Source organism: Halichoeres trimaculatus, unplaced genomic scaffold, assembly GCF_033239565.1.
Source record: "Halichoeres trimaculatus isolate MK-OKI-2021-1 unplaced genomic scaffold, fHalTri1.1 fHalTri1_scaffold_9, whole genome shotgun sequence".
Lineage (NCBI taxonomy): Eukaryota > Metazoa > Chordata > Actinopteri > Labriformes > Labridae > Halichoeres > Halichoeres trimaculatus.
Window position 1 is genome coordinate 17,469,234 of NW_027437188.1, and position 21,429 is coordinate 17,490,662.

Below are 21,429 nucleotides of genomic sequence, written 5' to 3' on the forward strand. Positions count from 1 at the left end.
GTCATTTTCTATCAAGAATTCATGCCGCAATGACCTTCTGATGGCAAAGGCAAGAAAGCTTTCTGTCTTTTAATATGGTTAGCTTGTTGAACTGCATAAGCGAGGACTCTTGCAGCACACCATCGCTGCTAGGGTTGGACACAGTATGACAGTCATGTTGAATTTCTCAAAAGATCCAAAAGTTTATGGAACAAAACATTCAAGTAAAAGACCCCAAAATTTTGAGTGGCACTGAGCCAGACGATCCAAGTGGCCTTTAAGACACAGGATGATCCTCCACCCAAATAAAGGCGGTTACTGGTGCCGATTGGAGCCCAATAACCATCAGACAACATCTGTGAAAGGCTCTAAGAACAAAAAAAAAAAACCTTCAAAGGCCTTGTCTCCTTCAACGCAACAAAAATACCTGTGTGGACTTTTTAAGAGCACACCAGACATGGGTTTTATTCTCTGAAGGAGGTTTTCAGGTTTTATTGAGCTGTGGTCTTAAAATGTTGATCTGCTGATGAACAGACCGTTTCAGTTTAATTGCTGTTTTCAATTAATTCATTACTCAATTTTTTTCTCACTCTGATTTCTTCTTTTTTCATTTGAAGCTTTTCTTAAAAAAATCTTAAGATCCAACAGTTTCAAATGTAAAATCATGTAATTTTTCTAATGGTCTTCAACTTTTGATCAGGTGTGTAAACACAACAGTTGAGCTGCTGGTTAGCTTGGTTTCTCAGTTGCATGTGTGTGTCTTATCTGGTAGTAAAAAAAAAAGGACATAGTACATTTTTATCCAGTAATACAATAATTTTGATTCCCTGCAGTGTAATTTAAAAAGCTACATCATCTGGATGGTTTTGTTTCCTTCATCTCCTCAGGTAACCTACTAGTGATAGCCTTCGTCAGCTACTTTGGGGCAAAGCTACATCGACCGAAGATCATAGCAGTTGGTTGTGTTCTCATGTCTATCGGCACCTTTATCATCGCTCTGCCTCATTTTATCATTGGACGGTGAGTAGAAAGATGCTTTTGGCTGCAACACTGGACTCATCCTCCTAAATGAGACACACAATCCCCTCTAAGTAATGCTTTGGTTTGCAACGTAGCCATAGCACACTTAATGATTAAACCAATCAGCCTTACAATAATTCAGTCAGAACATCCCTCTCTCTAAACATTGCATTCCTAAGCATAAAAATACATCTTGGCTTTGCACGACATTATTGACGTGCAGTGAAAACATCCATACATCATCTTTATAGCTTTTCTTGTTGGGGTGCGTGGGAGCTGGAACATATCCCAGTTATCCCCACAAGGCAGAGTACACCCTAAACAGGTTGCCAGCCTATCACAGAGCTAACAAGTAGCGACGGAGAACCATTCACGCACATGCTCACATCTACAGAAAATCTAGAGGGACAAATCAACCTGGTGAGCTTGTTCAGAGGAAGCTTGAGTATCCAGAGAGCACTCATTCACAGGGACAATATGCAAACTGCACATAGAGAGGGAATCAAACCTTGACCCTTCTTGCTGAGAGTAGGGCTACTGGGTAGCCCCAATGCTAACATATGGATATAAATGTGAAGATATGTTTTAAGATCACAAGTACAGGTAATGTTTCCATAAGGTACAACAGGGACACTTTGTAATAGCTCATGGTTATTCTGCTTTCTGCTGCTGCTTCCTAATTAAAGTGTAGTAAAGTACTTATTACTTTTAGTGCCATTCCTATTGACATGTTTGGAAATCTATTCATTCATTCATTCATTTTCTATACCGCTTATCCTGTTCAGGGTCTAGTCAGGGTCAGCTGTCATTGGGCGAGAGGCGGGGTACACCCTGGAGTGGTTGTTCGTCAATCACAGGGCTGCCACATAGACAACCATTTACTCACACCAAGGGACAATTTAGAGTGACCAGTTAACCTGGTGGGCATGTTTTTGGACCGTGGGAAGAAGCCGGAGGACCCGGAGAGAACCCACGTATGCACAGGGAGAACATGTTAACTCCACACAGAAAGGCCCACCGGCTGAGGTGGGGATTTGAACCGGTGACCTTCTTGCTGTGAGGCTGCAGCACTAGGTTGCGCCACCGCACAGCCCATTTGGAAATCTACCTGTGGTTAAAATTCAGTCAGCTCATGCTGCATCAATAGAAACTTTGTTTTAGAAGTGTAACATTTTATTTGGCCCATCTTGCAGATGCTGCTTGCATATTGATTTAACATATAGAAATCAACGAGTCATGATATCTTAAACTCCCTGTACTCAATTATTTTTTACATGTAGCCAAGTCCAAACAAATGCCATGTAATGAAGTTTTACAGAAAAGTAGGTCTAGTACCAAACTCAAGTCATATTATTAGCAAAGACCCAACATCAAATCAGAGGGATATCCAGTTTATTTTTTTCTGGCATGACTCAGTCTGATCCCATCCTGATCCCCATGAGCAGAGAATTTTGTTGATTTATCAAGTTACTTTGAAAAAGAAAAGCTTCCTTTAAACAGGCCCTGAGCAGAAACTTCAAGTAGAAAAAGGCATTGATACACAAAGTTACTTTATTCCCTGACACAGTAAAGTTATCATTGTATTTTATTGTGGTTTTCATTTGTGTATTTATCCAGTTATGAGTTTGAAACATCTGTTCGGTGGGTAGAGAACTCAACCGTGAACCCTTCTCCTTGTCGTGTGGGCTCACCAGCAGACTTGGCCCAAGAGGATAAACTACCTGAAGTGCCATCCACAGGTAAAATATTTACCAGAATCAGAAATACTTTATTTACTTTAGTAGGAAGCATAAAAAGGGCAATAAAAAAGGCTAATATATAAAACAAGAACTATCAGTTAAAGTATGCAATAAAATAAGCAATAAGCACTCAAAATAGGATATATTAACCACAGAAGTGTATCAGAGGGAATCCGTCTGATTGTCTTCATCTTTTTTCCGCAGGTTGTGAAGGTGAGTCCAACCTATCAATGTGGATCTACGTGCTCCTGGGAAATGTTTTGAGAGGGATTGGAGAGACGCCTGTGCAACCTCTGGGAATCTCTTACATTGATGATTTTGCGACCGAGGAGAATGCAGCGCTTTATGTTGGTATGAAAAAACACCCAGTGGCGCTGAGATACACTTCACCATTCATAAAATCCCATTCATGTAGAAGATCAGCAAAATGGAATTTCACACACGCTGTTTAGATTCTTCACATTGTCCAGATGGAGGTTAGGGTAATTAAGTTGTACTTTATTCCAGTAAAGCATAAGAAGTCCCTACACTAGGCTATACTGTAGCCAGCACTCAACTGCCGTCCTTGAGTGACCACTTCAGACCAGCTCGCAAAACTGAAGCAACCTAAGCGGCATCAACATGAAAATGCCCAATTTTACAACAGAATCTAATGTGTTTACAACCCATTACAAGAAACGTTTTGATCTATGTGGCACCTGTCCTAACTTTTGGGGAGTGTATTTTTATTTCTCATGTTTTTTGATTATTTTACATGATGTATTATCTGACACTTTTTTTATCTAATATGTATGTTTATTCTGCGTACTTAATTTAAACATCCCAGCCACGGTTAATAATGCAGTTTGCTCATGTTATACATCTGATTTAGACACTACACTGAGTCCTTCAACATACACAGTCACAGGGGAAAGTACTGTGTGTGCTGTCTGTGCCCATATGGTCAGGACATTAGATGTACAAACAGAGGGCTCACACTGTGTAACTGTACAGTTTTATCTATAGATGTGTAAACCTTTAGTTTGGTTTGGTTCTGTGTAAGCCGTCCTTGGCTTTTGGGATGTTTATCTCAGTATGGCACAGAGTCAGGGCTGCAGCAGGCAGCTCAGGAGGTCCAGGGCTCTACTTGTCTCTCAGTCCCACTGCTCATTGTTGAAACACTCTGGTCAAATGTTAACACAGACCACAAAAGGATGGACAGAATTGTGTTGAATTGGTGGCACATCAACCGTTTGATAGGTCAGTAATACAGGTTAATATATGATGAAAGAGGAGTAAAAGAGTAAAAGGCTTCATTCTGTATGGAAGACCCTGCACATTTAAACATAATGCTGTCATTAAATGAGCAAACGTGGTCCTTTATGTAAGCATCAAAGGGCTTTATGTACGCTACAATCACATACTGAGCCTCTGAAGATGAGGAAACTGTGTGATGTGTGTTAAATCTGTCCAGTACTGATCTTCAGCAAACAGATGTCTCACTCTTCTCTACATTTATAGCCATTTTGTGAGCTAGCCTTGCAGTCAAAAGTCATCTAGCTGTGTAAGAATAGCCTGCCATTAGCTCATCTAACGGTCAAATGCTGTGAATGCAGACCTCATATATCCACAGCTCTGTTAAGCAGTTTTATTTTTGCTCACTGGTGTGAATGCTTGGCACCTGCCTGTGTTATTTCTGAATTAATTTGATTTATTCATCTTCAGGTTTCTGGAAAATCTTTATAGCCAGTTTCTGTTTGAATTATGGTGCATCTCATAAAAAGTACATTTCAAAAGGTTTCCATTTTCAGCATGAAAGTCCATTAAGATGCTACGTACAGTATGTATTGCATTAAATAACAGCTCTCCGCAGAGCACACTCTAAACATTTCTTGCCTCTCAGAAATACCAAACACAGTTAAAACTTGGTTCAGTATGAGCAGTAGCAGATTAATGGACTTACTGAAAAAGGCAAATATTGCTGTGAAGGTTGTTTCAAACCAAGTGTGTCTTAAATATGGCTTGTTACATGTATGTTGTGGTAACCACAGTTGAAAGAATTGAAATTAGTATTACGGTCATTTTGTGCAGTGTGTCTTTGGCTTTGTTTGTCATACTCTAGGCTGTGTGCAGACTATCTCAGTGGTGGGACCTGTCTTTGGGTACCTGTTGGGCTCACTTTGTGCCAAAATCTATGTTGACATTGGATTTGTAAAAATGGGTAAGTATAAAAACAAACTTAGTGATAGTATGATAACCAGCTTAAAAATTATTTATTCTCATTATCCAAGTTTTTTTGAAAGCTAACTTTTGAACTTTTCACACTTGACCAGAAAGAGTCATGGAAAACGTTTGTAAATTCACTGTAATAAAAGCACTTTTTTGAATTCCATGACCAGCTTTAATTTTATAACATAATATTTTTTTTAATTATCATTAAAAGCTTGTAAGTGGCTATTTGGAAATGATCCACATGTGGGTCATGAATCAGGCACTGAGAGGGATAGATTATGAGCAGACTTTTCTCAAAGGAAGGAAAGACTCAGCGTTAATTATTACACCTTTAATGGCTGAGAGCAGTTTACTTTGCAAGCTGGTTCTTTGTCAAACCTGCCTTACTAAATTATAAAAGAGCTACCCATAATGTAATTCATAAGAACCTGAACTTTTCCATTAACTATCGCAGACCAAAATGTCTACCCAGAAAAAGGTCTTTTCATTCATAAAACTGAGGCGTGCTTTTATCAAATGCTTCACATGCAGCATGTGTGCATCTGCAGGACTCAGTGTGCAGGATTAGCATCAATTAGCTAATGAACAAAGCCTGAAGAGGGAGATGGAGAACAGGGTCCAGTGATAGGCTCCAATTAAATAGAGTGCAGGGGAGGGAGAAGGGCAAGATAAAAAGCATCAGGAGATAGAACAGGTAAGAAGACTGGGACAAAGAGAAAACATGGAAAGAGAGGTTAAAAGCAACTCAAAAGACAAAAGTACAATAAATACACTTAATTACTTAATCTCACTGTATTTATCCCTCAAACACAGAAACGATCACAATCACCCCAGCAGACGCCCGCTGGGTGGGGGCGTGGTGGCTGGGCTACCTGATAGCTGGGGTCATCACACTCCTCTCAGCCATCCCATTTTGGTTTTTGCCACGCTCACTTCCCATGTCAGGGTCCCAGGGCCCAGAGAAGTGCACACCAGAGCAGACAAGTTTCATCAAAGACTCACGTCTTCTCAAGAACAAATACTCTGCTGACGACAATACAAGTTTCATAGAGATGGCCAAAGGTAAGGATGGATTTTAAATCATGCTCTCTGTCTGAAAGCGTTTATTACTTACATTTATTTATGATCAAAACAGAGGCCTCTTCACACACACCTGATGCACTAGCTGAGCTAATGTGTTGCTCCTTGTGATTTCACTGGTTTTTTGTTTGTTTTTGTTTTTTGCACACCAGTCTTGATTTTGTTTCCATTTTCATTCCCAAACAGACTTTATTCCAACCTTGCGCAACTTGCTGGGACACCCTGTGTACCTGGTGTACATTTGTGTGACAATCATTCAGCTGAACTCCCTCATCGGCATGGTCACCTATAAGCCCAAGTACATCGAGCAACACTTCAGGCAGTCTGCATCGAAGGCCAACTTTCTGATGGGTAGGACATGGTCTGATTTGTGTGTTTACAACCTGACAAGCACAGAATAGAAAGGCTTTGAACAGAGCATAAGCTCAGAGTTTTTCCTTCCAGTTTATTAAAAAAAGAGCACCGTTGGTTGTGTTTAAAATGAGCTGCTAACCACATGTAAGATGACTTTCACAACACAAGATAAGAGGGTTTACATGTGGTGTGATCAAGGGAGATCTCTGTGCAGATTAAAGAGCCCGAAAGCAAATGCAATACTTAGAATTGGAGATAATTTCATGGGTTCATAAAAAGAGACTGACTGTTCAATAATGTTGAATGAAGATAACAGAGGGACTGAAGTATAAAAACTGAGCTTTCTTTAATCAGAGGGATTTATTCTAAACTGAAGTCTCACAAGCAGCTATTACCAATGAGCTTTGACTAAACACTGAACCTTATTTTATTTCTTAAAGCACTGTCTGTTCCGAGTCAGTCCTGATCCTGACTTTCTCTGTTTTTCACTACCTCAGGTGTAATCAACATCCCAGCAGTAGCACTTGGGATGTTTTCTGGGGGTCTGCTGATGAAGAGGCTGAAGCTGAACATTATGGGGGCAGCAAAGTTTGCTTTTGGCACATCTCTGATTGGTTATGTTCTGTCTCTGTTCTTCTTTGCCATGAGCTGTGAGAACGCCAAAGTAGCTGGAGTGACACTTTCATATAACAGGTGAGTCATCAGCTATAACAGAGTTTACTGGTACAACTGTATTTACTGTACTGTACAGTACTGTACTGTACTGTAGACCTCCAGTGGTCTAATGCAGGCTCACGTTTCCTATCAGCAATTGAACGCTTGGTGAATTCTTCTCCACAATGATAGGTTGAGGTGGTTTTAGCTCTGAAATGAATAGGTTGCACCCCAAACCTTAGGCCCCACTTACACAACAATGTTTCACCATAAAACGCAAAAAAAAAAAGGTAGAAAAAAAATGTTGTTACCCGGAAAGTCTGATGGACTAAAAACACTGTAGTAAGCATGCTAGGCCTGTAGCTGGCGCTATAACTGTCTTGCACAGAAGCAGCTTTTGGTAGATCTTCAGTGAAGTAGAGTTGGGGCGATCATCTGGTAAATTGGCAAATGCTAAGTCCAGAAGTGGCACAACACGGTGGTCTGTGACAATCGTAACAACGGTACTCTTGTACTGATGTATGCGCATGCACTAAGTGTGGTGTCAGCATTTCCACTGAAAACAGCAGTTTGCTGTGTACAGCAATGAAAATTTCACACTGGAGGCCATATTCAGAAGTTTGCGTCTCAGGTTGGCCCCTTAATCTTTTTACTGCTTTATGCTCAATGTTGTATGGGCAATGAAAATCAGAGTAACCATGCAGAGTCATCAGCAGGTAGATTTGGCACTAATGGGCTCAAGTAGCCACACAAAGAAAGGAACCACATGAAAGCTGTTTTCCAAAAAAAAAAAAAAAAGCCAGATCACGCATTAATGAATCAAAGGCTAACAAAGCCTCAGACCTAAGCAGAAATAATTTGACCAGAGAATTAAAAATCACTGCTACTGTGTACTCAATGCACACCTGAGTCCTTGACAACCTAATTTACAATCCACACCACTGACAACAACAATGACAAGTGGTAAGATGGGTGGGAGTGCTAATTGCTAAGTGCTATGATGATTCTGCTTAAGCAAGCTCAAATGAATAAAGCCTAATGCTACCTGAGGTAATTACATTTTTCTTTTCATGTCCTATTTAACTCTGCATTCACTTTAAGTCCCCTCCACCCACTGTAGCCTTTAGTGCCACTCTGGCTCCAGCCACATTGAGAAAAATTATGTAATAAGTTTACTTGCCTCTTTTTCATTTCTCTGACCTAAAAGTTTTTGTTATCAAAAAAAAAAACGAATGATTATTTCTGTAGGTTGCATTTCACTGCATTGCAGTGTTTCTAAATTGTATGTGTAAAGATATGTGTGTCTTTTATCTTTTCCTTCTCTCTTTAACAGTGTTGACACAATATCATATGATCAACAATCAGTGTTCACAGCCTGCAACTCTGAATGTTCATGTTCAGCCAGTGAGTGGGACCCTGTCTGTGGAGAGGATGGAATCACATATGTCTCTGCTTGTCTAGCTGGCTGCACTGGCTCTGCTGGCTCAGGAAAAAACACAGTGAGTAATCAAGCTTTCAATGCTTGGAGGACTGAAGCTGACTTACTTCTTCACATTTGTTGTCGGCGTGATAATTACCAGAGTATACAAACAATGTGACTGTAATGCAGTGCCTTAGTCAGAGCATGACGTTATTGAGAGAACAGCTATTGAACAACATAATAATTTTTGCTTTAATGGACTTTCGAATAATCATTTTATTTCAGCTTTATATCATGTCCTCAAAGGCATCATGTGTCAACCTCTGTTTTATCTTTGAGATAATGTTTGTAGTCTGTTCACTTCTGTGAAATTTGCAACAAAATGATTTTGTAAGCCTATCACTGTTGGCAAAAACTGCCTCCAAATAAATTTGCATGCACCACAGGCTAGCATAAAAAGGTTATCATGATCTAATTCAGCCATCACAAGCAGAGTCTCCAGCAACATGGTAACATGAAATTTAAATGCTTAAAAATAAATTAAAAAAAACTCAAGGAACCTAAATGAAACTGTGTGTATATACAACACAGTTCTTTAACACAGCCCTTCCAAGCTTAGGCATGTGACCAAAATTGGGTCACCGGACAGTATTTATCAGGTAGCCAATTACCCAGAATAGCTGAAATGGATAAATGAATTTCCTAATTTAGAGACCGAAGACTGAATGAAGACTTTTCTACACACTGGCTGTGAGGGTGGCTGTCACACCCCACCTCTCAGTTTGTTAAGAGGCCCACTGTTCATTGGTTAGGTAATAGGTTCTACACAAAGCTTTAACATCTCATTTACATTATGTGTTTTTATCATTAGGTTGTATTTGTAGATTTTTGAGGGATTCATTATCTGGACATATTTATCTTTTGATCCAGATCCCTTGGATTTGGAAGTGATGTCAGTGTTATAGTCAATTTAACAAACCCTGAGTCCAAGTTGGTTACTGCCTTCATACTTCATGCCCCCGTCTTTGTACTGTTCTTACTTCGAACACCTTTCAGTCCTATGCTCTAGTAGACTCCAGTGTTGTTCAGTAAGACACATAGAAATGCATGTGTGTCAAGCCTTGCTCAAAATTTGATCTGTCCTGTGAATAAAAGCTAGAGTCTGCATCTGAGTCATCAGTGCTTGACACCAAGTCAGGTCATAAATCCTGGGATCAAGACTTATGTCAGATGAAATATGAGACCAGGACACAAGTACTATAACCCTCTTTTTGATTTCATCAAGCTTCACATGGACTTTGAATAGCCTCACACAAAAAGTAAATAGAAATAGATTAAAAAATGGTGATTGATTTAACACAAAACTGTGTAACCAGATAAATGTCATAAGGCCTCATCAATCTTCATCAACACCATTTTGCCAATGTTTTGGACTTTGCATATTACTGTGTCTAAATGTGTTGGTCCTGATATATATGGTTGTGTGTGTGTGTGTGTGTGTGTGTGTGTGTGTGTGTGTGTCTCCAGGTGTTCTCTAACTGTAGCTGTGTCGGTGTGGCTGGTAACTTTACAGCCAGTACAGGTCAGTGCCCTCACACGGATGACTGTGACAGGATGTTCCCGTACTTCCTGGCTCTATCTGTCATCACGTCCTTTATTATCTCTCTTGGGGGCACGCCAGGCTACATGCTGCTCATCAGGTCAGATTTCAGATGAAAGAAATGTGATAATAGTGGACTGTGAACTAACTGAATCAGAGTGTTCGTATGTGCTGATGTCAAATATCAGCTGTTTTAATTACAGTTTCCATTCTTGTTTTTCCTTTGATTTAGTTACTCCCAAAAACTTCCCACTCCATTCAATTTGAAGACCTTACATCTGACTGATGTACCTGGTACCAGGAAGTTTTTATTTAGCTTCCTCCAGGATCAAAGCATCCACAAACAATGATTTGGACATTTATAGCAGCCCTATTATTACTCCCATATATTATTAGCAGTGGCTACGTGGTTGTGTCTGTGTCTGTTTCATGTAAGAACAGTGGCTTTGTTTGTTTAAATGGTTTGAAAATAATTTGTTTCCGATCATATGATTTGTAAAGGTTCAGCTCTCTCAGTGTTATGGTGCTAAGTTGGAGGACACAGTCAATTAAATTCACTCACATTTGTGCATCTGTGAAGGCCAGTGTCTAATCTAATGATCCAGAAATGGGGTCAGGAGAGATTGTAGAGGCACTAAATAGAGAAGAAGAGGAAGGGTCCTAGGTTTTTCGTACTTCATCTTGAACAGAATGCATGTTTTGTATAAATAATTTGAAATTTGACAAAGCTATATATTTTGAATGAGAACCTTGTTCTCCATCTACCAACAATAATGAGCTGCTCTTTAAATGCCGAGGAAACAAGTCTTGATAATTAAAGCTTACTCATCACCTCATTTTCTCAAGGTGCCAGCAGTTAGACTGATTTCCTGTAAGTGCTTCTAATAACAAGTCAAGTGGGATAAGCAGCTACATTAGAATGAAAGGGTTTTTGCTGTTTGTGCACTTTATTTGTTCTATCTGTTGTTTGAGGGTCAGCAAATGAAGAAACATGCTGGCATGACTGGGAGCTGGCTGCTCTGTGTTTATTCTGTGCCTTTATGGTGTAAATGTCTATTAATCCATGTGGCTCATGGCTTGAAGCAGCTCTTTCTGACTTACTAGCACAAGAGGCTCGAGTTAAACCTTGGTAGCTGAAGCTGCATCTCCATGAAGTAGAGAATAAACAGCAGATACTACATGGCGTTCGGTACAACACACATCCAGTTTCTCTGCGTGTTCACCAATGAAACAAGAAAATCTAGACTGACTCTTCTTCTTAAAAAACAAGCATTTAGTGAAGTTAATGAAGCTACTGCACCAAGACACAGTATACATAGATGTGGCTGATCAGCAAGCATGTGAATGATCATCAGCTTTAAAGCTCCTCCTGCACCACAGCGCCCTCTGCTGTACTCACAAGACTCCCATAGCATACCATACAATACATCACAGATTAATGAACCTGTTTGGACCATCACAGATGATTTTTTTTTATCACCAATTTAGTGTTTCTATTAGAATTCTTTATGTTAATGAAGTTATTAATTTAGTTTTTTGAGGAATTGTACCTTCACATGACACATAGACCCACCCATGCTCTTTATCCTAAAGCCACATCAGCTGATCCTGTTGGAATTCATCAGCTTCACTGGGATGACCTTAGTTTACAGTTTGAGTCTCCGTGTCTATAACTCTTTTTTTCCTATCCACAGAAATGTCTTGATGTTTGAGAAATGTAACCTCTAAAAAAGAAAGCATAATTTTACAGAAACAAAAAGAAAACTCTTTGTCTTTGTATTCTCTGTTTAAATTGCTATAGATTAGTTTGGTGGATATTTTCTATTCATTTTTCTTTGGTATTTCTTGAAACATGCTCAATTTGCCTTCTGCAGGTGCATCAAACCACAACTGAAATCTCTGGCGCTGGGGTTCCATGCGCTTGCCACACGTACCCTTGGTAAGTATTGATTGACCACAATATGTCAGCATTCCAGTCGTACTCGTATATTTATTTTAACTGCTCTGAACAGTAGAATTGGTTGTGTTTTAGTTTGGAGGGGTTGCATGTTAAACTGTGCCATGTGCTCCTACAGCGGGGATACCAGCGCCAATCTACTTTGGAGCAATCATCGACACCACGTGTCTAAAGTGGGGTAAGAAGAGGTGTGGGGGCATAGGAGCCTGTAGGATCTACAACACCACTGCATACAGGTACAGCTCTTATTCAGAATATAAAACATTGCACAGGGTTAATCATTCATTAGGCTTTTTAAATTCTAAGATGAGATTCAAGACAAAGAAAGCAAGCTTCAGTTAGATTTTTGAATGTCTACTGACGTCAATATACTACGAGCTTGAGCCACAATGCTGATGAAATAATGTGACTGCAAGGTGCATGACTCTTGAAGAAAAGTGGCAGAGGAAGATCTGAAGCAGAGAGGGGGGTCAAAATGCCTCTTTATCGAAGTAAATTTTCTCTTTTTCTGCTTTCATTCAGAAAGGACAGGAAAGTAGAGTAGGAAACATATTGAGAGTAGGGATTTAGTCCTGGGCTGATTACTCAAAGGCGAACCTCATGGGCTCAAGACCTGCTGTATGACCATGCAGACACCCCCATGTGTCCAAGTGCTTTTTACCAGGGATGTAACAGTAAGTCATGAGACAGACGAGAAGTGGTACACATTTCTTAGCGCCAGAGTGCACCATCTGCTTTTTACCTCTCTTGCTCGCACTGTGAGGACTTTATAAGTAATCTTTAAGTAGTCCCCCCATAGATTTTATATAGAGTGGACAGTGTGGCTTCGCCATTTATCATTGCATGGTTTTGAAGCAATAATACCCCCGTCTCAGGTGCAGCCATTAAAGTAGTTGTGCAGCCAGAGTCTGCGCAGTAGAGACAATGAGGGATTCTGGGAGAATCTTAGTGGAGCTGGGTGACAAAAATAATAATATTTTTTTTCTTTCAAGAGTCCAATCACTTCTTCACTCTACCTCCCGACATATTTTACAGTCCCCAGAAAAAAAACACGAGAACGGCAGCTGTCAATCATCGTTAAATGTTGCGTAAAACCTCGGTTTTAACCTTGTATAATTAATGAAAACAAAACTTTTCAGAGAAAAAAGGACTTGGATACTAGGCAGCCAAATAATATCTTCGAATCACCACAACAATTGGCGTGAGAAACATTTCTACGAGGAGTATTGCTTTTAAAAGTTTGACCACAGCCCATCTGGAATGGCTGGAAAGTTGTATTTTTCAACCTATACTGCAGCCAGCCACCAGGGGGAGCAGTTTTTGTGGAGACCTCACTTCAAGCTGAGCAAGCAGACGTCCATTTTTTTTTACAGTCTGTGGGCCTTTTTCAAACCGCCCCCTACACACTCCCCCTTGATGACGGAGTGCACTCCGTCATGGAGTCACACTCGCAGCTGAATGAAGTTCACTTCATCAGGGTGTCGGGTATAAATACAGCTTAGGGACAGAAACTTCACTAGATCTCAGGCGGAAACAAATAAACAAAGAAAAAAAAGAAAATATAACGTAGAAAATACAAAAGAAACTTACTCTCACGCTTCTTTCGCTGCATTTATTTTTTCATGTTTCACTCTCGCTTGAATGAATTATTTTGTTTTTTGTAAATATTTAACACTCAAATAAACACGAACTGTCTGAACAAATGCAAGGCAGGCCTTAATCAATGACATGTACATCTTAAGCACCTACTACCCCTCCCCGTGGATCGGTTTGGGATGGCCCTTAATGTGGCGGACAATGAACGCGCAAACGGAGGGGTAGTGGGTAGGGAGAGTGTGAAGGGGGCGGTTTGAAAAAGGCCCTGTGAGTCCCCCCTTGACATATTTGGCTGTTCATGATCTATGATTTAAAATTACAATATCGGCGTGGTCAGTTTGCACATTCCCTGGGAGGACCATCTATGGTGGATCCATTTATGACAAGTAGACCCAAAAGAACGAGAACCAAGATCTGTCCTTTTTCTTGAGGAAAATTTGACTTATGTTGTGATAATAATTGCCGTAAAAATGGCCTGGCAAGAAGAAAAAGTGCAAAGAGGCAGAAGAAAGCTAAACAGTGAAAGCTAAACCCACATGCAGCAGTTATTCTACAGTGGTCTGTTCAAACTTGCGTCTTTCTTGAAGAGTGAGGTTAAATTAGCTCTGCTTGGTTAGGTTGTAGTTGGTAGATGAGCTCTGGTACAACAACAAGAATTCCCTAAAGTTGCCTGTCAAGGGCACGTAACTACAAATTAATGCATTACGTTGCTTTGCGGTCAGCAAAAGTTGTCTTGAACTAAGAATAGTTTTGTTAAAAAGTCATTCATCCCTCCAGTCGTTTGCTTCAAAAACAAGTTCATGCCTTAGCAAAAGTCATGTGTTTATGAAAGTGGATGACGGCACTTGTGGGAAACAAAGTCTTTATTCTGGAAAAACACAACCAATTCCAGCCAAAGGTGTATCTGCTACTGAAGTCCTCGCAGTGTCTAAATCTCTTAAATCTGCGGCTAAATGTGAATATGGTGCCAGCAGATGAAGAGTTTGGGTTTGAGGATTCTCTGCTCATGAACCCCAAATGGATTTTATCTGGGTCAAAGTACATTTTCCAACTGTTTTAGTGTTTGTCTTTGTTTATCCATAAAGGATTGACACCTTTTCATAAACTAGTGGGCAATCTCTTGTGATTCTCTTTGCTTGCATGCTGAGTTTAGCCTCCACACCTGCTCTGCTGAGTCAGTGAAAGAGACAAAGCAAAAGCAAACAAACACTAGAACTAATACCTCTTCAAGGACAGATATTATGACTACTGATCCAGACGAGAGAGTGATGCAATGACATCATCACACTGCCCGCTTTCTTGCACTGAATGTACAAGGCTATGACCTGCTCTGTTCCCCAACTTTTAGGATAGCGTACCTGGGTCTGACACTGAGTCTGAGGACGGTCTCCTTCATCATCTGCATCCCAGGCTTCATTCTGCTGAGTCGACAGCTGAAGGCGGAGGAAATGAACGGTGTCCACGGAGCTCTGGCCAATGGAGGGGCGGAGCTGGAGGCGCTCAGGAAGGAGGAGTTTGTGATTATTAATTCTGACCAATCTCAGCAAACCTCAGACAACAGTACAGACAGGGAGACACGGCTGTGACGAACCTGGCTAAACTTGTTCTCCTTGTCTCCTGCACACACTCAGACAAATAATATGCACACACACACACACACACATGCACACACACACGCGCGCACACACACAAATGAGATTTGCAGGGAATCATGTCGTATTTGATCATTTCATATAGTGCATAAATTCTATATTTGTACTCTTTGACCTTTTAAACCTTTGTGAATTTGACAGAAATTTGATGCAACTGGAATATTTCTTGAATGTATGAGCTGTTACTTTTTCCTTGTAAAGAAAATATAACAGGATTTTCATGTTCTACCAGTGGCACAAAACATTGAGAGAGCAGGGATTCTGGACTATCAGCAAAAGAGTTTTTGAAAACCAGCTAAAACTGCCTCTTTAAATTATATGAAACTCCTGTGAGGAAGTATCAGTGTATGAGAAGAGTTACTTAAATTAACCCTGAGGCCTTTTTATGATACACAAAAGCAAATAAGACCATCAGCGAGAAGTTTTGTTTTTCTAGGATTATTATTTTCATAGTCTAAAATGTTTGGGTGAGAACGCTGTTGACTGAAGTGATTAACAGGATGCTCTCAAGACAGTTTTTTGCTTTATATTTTCAATTACAAAGTAATTTGACATGTGATACATTTGGCTGTCAAAGGCGGCAGGATGTGAATAAGAAATATATAAATGCGTGTAGCCATGTCTATTTTGTCCACAGGGTAGAGCCAAAACTGACACCAACTTGAAGTTCCTTGCAGTCTGTTGATTTCCTTTACACATCTCTGTGCCTGAGGAGAAGTCATGTGACCATAGAATCAGAGGCTCAGCACTTAATGTAACAATAAATGGATAAATTAAAGATAAAGGTCTAATAATAGGGCCAGCAAAGGAGAGAAACAGAGTTTTTAAAATTTGGAGGGAGTATACTACAGAAGAGGATAAAATTGTGAAAAAAGTCAGAATTATGACTTTAAACTCAGTTTTGACTTTAATCTCAGATTAGTAACAAAATAAAAAAGGACATATCTTTTTTACAGTGGCCCTAATCCTCTTCCGTAGTATACAGAAAAGAAAATAAGTGGAAATATGTGTGATATGCATTTCAGTAGCTTTTAGAGGGCTCTACAGTATTTTGGTTTGACTCGTGCCTCATACACTCAACAGTTACCTCTAAATCATCTGTTCTACTGGCACTAGATGGCAGTTCTTGAACATATTTCACACGTACCTGGACAATATCTCACTGTATTTTCCAATTACAGATGTGCACTCATTTAGAAACACAATGTTCCATATTTGTCTTTTTTCTGAAACCCTAAGTCATGTCTGACTGTACTGCAGCTTGTGATGTGTGCTTTCTGCTTGTGAACTATTATTCATTCTCTCTGTGGGTGGATATTTGTCTTGTGAATGCTGCTCAGATTTTTACACAGGAGCTTTCCACAAGAGGGCACTGGTAGCATATTCATTCACTTTTCAACCCATACTTTCACTTGCATTTGAGTTTGACATTGATAGGACAAAATAACTGTCTTATCTTGTCTTGAGTTAATTCATCATGTCAATGTTAATCAGGATAAGACAGAATTACTGCAGCTTTTTGCTGCGCCACATGTGATTCTGAAGTTAGCCAGCCACTCTGGTCAGAAGAGAGTGAGCATTTTGGATGGGTGCCATTTGATGTGGCTTTAAAGTGGAAAATCTTCTCTCACATCATTGTTGAGGATAAATACTGTGTTGTCTTAGTCTATGCGATTTGTAAGTGGTCAGTCTGTTTTTAGAGGTTGTGTTTGGGGTTTTTACTTTAAATGAACTCCTGTGCCAAAACCCAGGATCAGAAACATTTAGCTCTATTCTCAGGTTTTTTAACAATCACTCTTTGAATAGTTTCACCGCAAGATCACATTTCATGACCTTTAAACCTGTCAACAGTTTATCCAGGTTAAATCAACTTGATGCTGTATTTCAAGTCTGTTGTTTAAAGAATTATACAACTATGTCATCTTTGTAAATGTATAGCATATCATAATTTTCTACAACTGTATGTCACAAATGGATATTTACCATTCTGCAACTCAGATGATTGCAGTGACTGTGTGTTGATTGTTGTATTCAGGTTCAGTTCAGTTTCAGGCACACGCCACCACACTCGCACTTAGAGAGGACCAGCAAGAAACAAGAGAGGAGAGAAGTCATAGCAGAAATGTAAGGCATTTACTTGCATTAGAGAAATCAGAATGTATATAGATGTATTGGATTATTTTTGTAAAACTTAAAAGAGTATCTTAAATGTAATACTAAAATAAAACTTTTAATATCCAATCAAATCATGTGTTGGTTTATGTGTCAATACGATTCAGAGAGAAGTCACAGGGTAAGGAAAAGTATCTTTATTTAGCAAAATGAACTACATCTCCTTAAAAGGCACTTCAAAGTGGTTTCTTTGCAAGAACACTTCTTGAAGAAACATTTTTTCTTTCTTGATAACAAGTGAACAATAATCCATTTATTTATCATCAAAAGTGGAATATTACAATAACCATCTCTGCTCTCATGGTGACAAGCTGGAAATATCTTAAGGTATAAAAACAAGGGCAGCCCCTTCATGGCACATTTCCTATCACACAGTGCAGCAAACACACAACCATTTGGAACCTCTGCAGCTGAGAAATATGCACAACCCAATTTAACTTCTACCATTCACCTCAAATTTTTATAAACATAAAATAAGACTCTGTGGTTTAAACTATCTCCATCCCAAAAAAGCCTTTGAGTTTTTCTCATCACAAAAGAAAGACTAATACCTCTCACCACCTTTACTTTGGTTAAAATCAAAAGTAACCAGTCACATCAGCTGGAATATACAAACATGAGAGTGAGTCTAAGTGCAACTTTTTATGCAAATTCTATTTCCACAACCCCACTGCACTGAACAAATTTACATGATGCCTGTAAGTTGGAAGTGGGTGTGGTAGGTTTTGCTGCTTCATACCTCAAAAGTGAAAGCAGCAAAGCCATAGTATCAAAATACATTCAGAACCGTTTTCACACAAAAATAGACTACTTCAGCTTAAGGCAAGTCCTGCACCCCTCACCATGCGTCTGACTAAAACAAATACCACAAACCATAAAACAACACAAGAATACCTGCAAATATTGATCTAAGTGCTGGGTGATCAGACCTGGATCGTTTTTTTCTCTCCAATTACCTTCAAGTATTCCACCAGCCAACCTATACAGGACCCCCTAAAAAACTGTGTTAAGCAAAAACAAAAAACCTTCAAATATTACTCATTCAGTTAAAAACGTCTCTAACGGAGACCACCTTAGAGGAGCCAGTCTTGGTTCTGTGACTTGCAGTGGAATAAGTTATTATATGACGGTGTGTTGTAGTAGCTCTCACACAAGTGACCAGGCTATCAGGCTATCAGACGTCTCACTAATCGTCTTTTTTGTTTCCACTGTCCTCACGATTCTGCAAAGGGAAGAGAGGTGAGAAAAGGAAAGTCAAAAAACAAACAGTTCTGGTTCTGATCTTTTGGATGACGAGATTGAACTGTGTTTTGGTTAATTGCTAATAGATGACTAAAAAAGGCTCCATTTACCTGGAGCTCCTGATGTTCCTGCAACAGTCGGTCATACTCTCTGGCAAGGCCGTCCATCTGCTTCTTCATCACACCTGCCTCTGACTCAGAGTTCTTCAGGGCTGAAGGAAAGACGACAACAGATCAGCACATAGTATCGACTTTTAACTGAGATTGTGTGTCTGTTGACAGATACTAACCATCTGCTGAGGTCTTAAGTTCATTCTTCAGTTTCTCCACCTCATTCCTCAGCAGCTCAATCCCCTCTGCAGTAGCCTGATCACCCTTCCCTTCCATCAGAGCCTACACACAAAAACGTTAAAAATGACTGTAGTTATGGATAACATTTTGTATCCATCTTCCTCCCTATTTAATGCTCTCAGTCTATCTGGTGACATAGCTGTACTTCGATGTCTTTTATTCCACGTGACATTTCCTGATACCTTTATTTCTTCCACTGTTCCTAAATGATGCTAAGTGTATGCCTTGATTTATGGATCTATATTAATTCCATTAACATTAAAAAAAAATGATGTCAGATGTAACCCCTTACTCAAGCAACTGGCAGCCTACCTGTTTCAACGTCTCATTGTCCTCCATATATTTCTTAGCAGCCTGGTTTGCACTGTCAGCCTGACCCTGAATAGCGGCCATATTAGCAGACTCTGTTGCCAGTTGGTTAACCAAGGTGATCACTCGCTTCATGACCCTGCAAAAAAAGATTAATTTACAAAAAAAAGAATAATCATAATTATTAACTGAGTATAAGTATGCTAATTAGTTTTTTTTTTTTCTGTGGGTCACTTTATGAGAGCCAAGACTTACAGCCAAAGGAAGACGGCAAAGCCAGAGATGTAGAGGTTCCTCTGGGCTCTGAACAGCTTCATGTGCAGGTGATCGTACATGTTGGGTTGAAGCTTTGCATCTGTGCCAACATCTTTAGCTGAGTATTTCCTCACCTCACGTACAGCATCTGTGATTAAAAAATATAAAGGCACCTTTTAGTTACCAAAAATGTATACACGCAATTTTCAGTTCATACTTTGACTTGTAGCCCTTCGGATAACTCAAGTTGTCAATGGACAGGTAAAAACTACATCTAAAACAGATTTCATGGAGGTTTTGACTAGAACCCATCAAACTTGATGCTTTACTGACCAAGGAAGAGCACGATGAGTACGATGATCATCGTGAGAAACACCTTGTTCCAAAACCCCGACATAAAGGCCCAAATTCTCAGCTGGAAGATTTTCTGCCACCTGCAGTGATGTCAAACACAGGACCACATCCTTTTATGTCACAGGAACAGCTGACTATATTTATGACATCACTGCACGTCTCTTTATCACTGTGTTGTTGATTTTAAAGCCATGTTGAGATGTAGCAAATTGGAGTATATGCATGCATCTGATACTGACCTCCTGGCTGAGATGAAAGGTATACAGAGGATGAGAAGAACCACAATCTCCGCATAGAGAAAAAAGGCCACGGCAGTCCATTGCAGCGTCATGTTTGATGAAGGACCCTGAGCCATACACATGAAAGATTAGACAGTAACTGGTAATAAGACCTGGTTCTTTCAAGGCTAAGTGAGGGAGGTTATCTTTGTTGAAGCCATTTTTCAACTTAGACAACAATACAACGTCTGTTAAAAAAACAAGCTCCTTACTCACTGTGTCCACAGTTCACATACCTAAACGTGGACTCACAAAGGCTTCGGTTCATTTGTCAAACTGGTTATTTTAATCTTCCTATCACTACTACGCTATAATGCGCAATCTGCTACAACAAAGTGTTCACATGCCGTTAAAAAAAACACCAGAATAAATATAAACTTATCAAATAAAAGTAATTAATTGTTAAAGTTGTAGATCCAGTCCCTGATAAATATCAGTACACAACGATAATCACCGTGAAGCTAATCTTTAGTTAGAGCTAGATTAACTGATACAGCAATAAAAAGACAAAAATCGTAGTCTACGTGTAAATAATAAAGTTCTTTATTAGATAGAGAACTTACCGGTAAAACAGTACACTACTGGCCAAAAAATAACTAAGCTAACATGTCAAAAACACCACGGCAAACTTTACCTGCCGCTCTCTTCCGGTATTAAAGTATTCAAAACAGTGACTACAATTTCCGGTATAGAATTTCGAAATAAAAGCACCGCCCCGGAAAGACGTGGCGTTTTCTTGTACAGGTGATTAACTTCATTTTGTTTTTACAGAAGTTCCCAATCCCTCCCTATATTTTCAGCAATAATAATGATAATAATAATAATAATAATAATAATAATAATAATAATAATAATAATAATAATAATAATAATAATAATTAATGGAACCAGTAACATAATACCGTAGACTTCTGTCACATTAAACAAAGCACTTAATATAACTGGTGTGTTCAACCATTTATGTTGTTACTTAGATTACCAGATTACTTGGATTACTTTAATGAAGATTTAAATTTGAGGTGGATTTATGCTCCTTCTGCATTAATGAAGATATACCTTAAGAAAATCTTTTTCCTGTTTGTCCTATCTATGTCTGTATTAGTCTTTTGGTCTGATGAAAAAAAAAAAATGGAAAATTGAGTTTCACATCCAAATAAATGATGTACCATCTTTTGAATCACATCATATTGTATATTACATAGATAAT

At 39.3% G+C, this 21,429-nt stretch overlaps 2 protein-coding genes across 3 annotated transcripts in view; one reads left to right on the plus strand and one right to left on the minus strand.

The window, feature by feature from the left end:
* Positions 1–17,508, plus strand: part of LOC141797970 (solute carrier organic anion transporter family member 1C1-like) — a 34,442-nt gene extending 16,934 nt beyond the window's left edge. The window contains exons 4-15 of the mRNA XM_074679694.1: positions 867–999; positions 2,617–2,738; positions 2,943–3,089; positions 4,840–4,938; positions 5,763–6,011; positions 6,216–6,380; positions 6,881–7,076; positions 8,371–8,536; positions 9,985–10,157; positions 11,932–11,996; positions 12,133–12,250; positions 14,959–17,508. Coding sequence (XP_074535795.1) covers positions 867–999; positions 2,617–2,738; positions 2,943–3,089; positions 4,840–4,938; positions 5,763–6,011; positions 6,216–6,380; positions 6,881–7,076; positions 8,371–8,536; positions 9,985–10,157; positions 11,932–11,996; positions 12,133–12,250; positions 14,959–15,196 — 1,871 coding nt within the window. The 3' untranslated portion in view covers positions 15,197–17,508. The remainder of the gene's footprint in view (positions 1–866; positions 1,000–2,616; positions 2,739–2,942; positions 3,090–4,839; positions 4,939–5,762; positions 6,012–6,215; positions 6,381–6,880; positions 7,077–8,370; positions 8,537–9,984; positions 10,158–11,931; positions 11,997–12,132; positions 12,251–14,958) is intronic.
* A 64-nt stretch (positions 17,509–17,572) lies between these two features.
* Positions 17,573–20,891, minus strand: bcap29 (B cell receptor associated protein 29). 2 transcript variants are annotated; one of them, XM_074678942.1, is made up of 8 exons: positions 20,857–20,882; positions 20,184–20,290; positions 19,924–20,024; positions 19,591–19,738; positions 19,339–19,474; positions 18,966–19,068; positions 18,787–18,887; positions 17,573–18,656 (listed from the first exon to the last, which is right to left on the minus strand). In XM_074678942.1, exons 2-8 carry the CDS (start codon positions 20,273–20,275, stop codon positions 18,621–18,623), a joined length of 717 nt encoding a protein of 238 aa, XP_074535043.1. In that variant the 5' UTR covers positions 20,276–20,290; positions 20,857–20,882; the 3' UTR covers positions 17,573–18,620. The 2 variants fall into 2 exon arrangements, with proteins under 2 accessions (XP_074535043.1, XP_074535042.1); XM_074678941.1 differs by having other exon boundaries at positions 17,574–18,656; positions 20,786–20,891.
* Positions 20,892–21,429: the final 538 nt, after the last annotated feature.

Coding starts and splice junctions, on each gene's coding strand:
- bcap29 (XM_074678942.1), bottom strand. CDS start 20,275: ATGACGCTGCAATGGACTGCCGTGGCCTTTTTTCTCTATGCGGAGATT. Junction 20,025..20,183: donor CCTTTCATCTCAGCCAGGAG/GTCAGTATCAGA, acceptor ACATCACTGCAG/GTGGCAGAAAATCTTCCAGC. Junction 18,657..18,786: donor AGGAACATCAGGAGCTCCAG/GTAAATGGAGCC, acceptor TTCCCTTTGCAG/AATCGTGAGGACAGTGGAAA.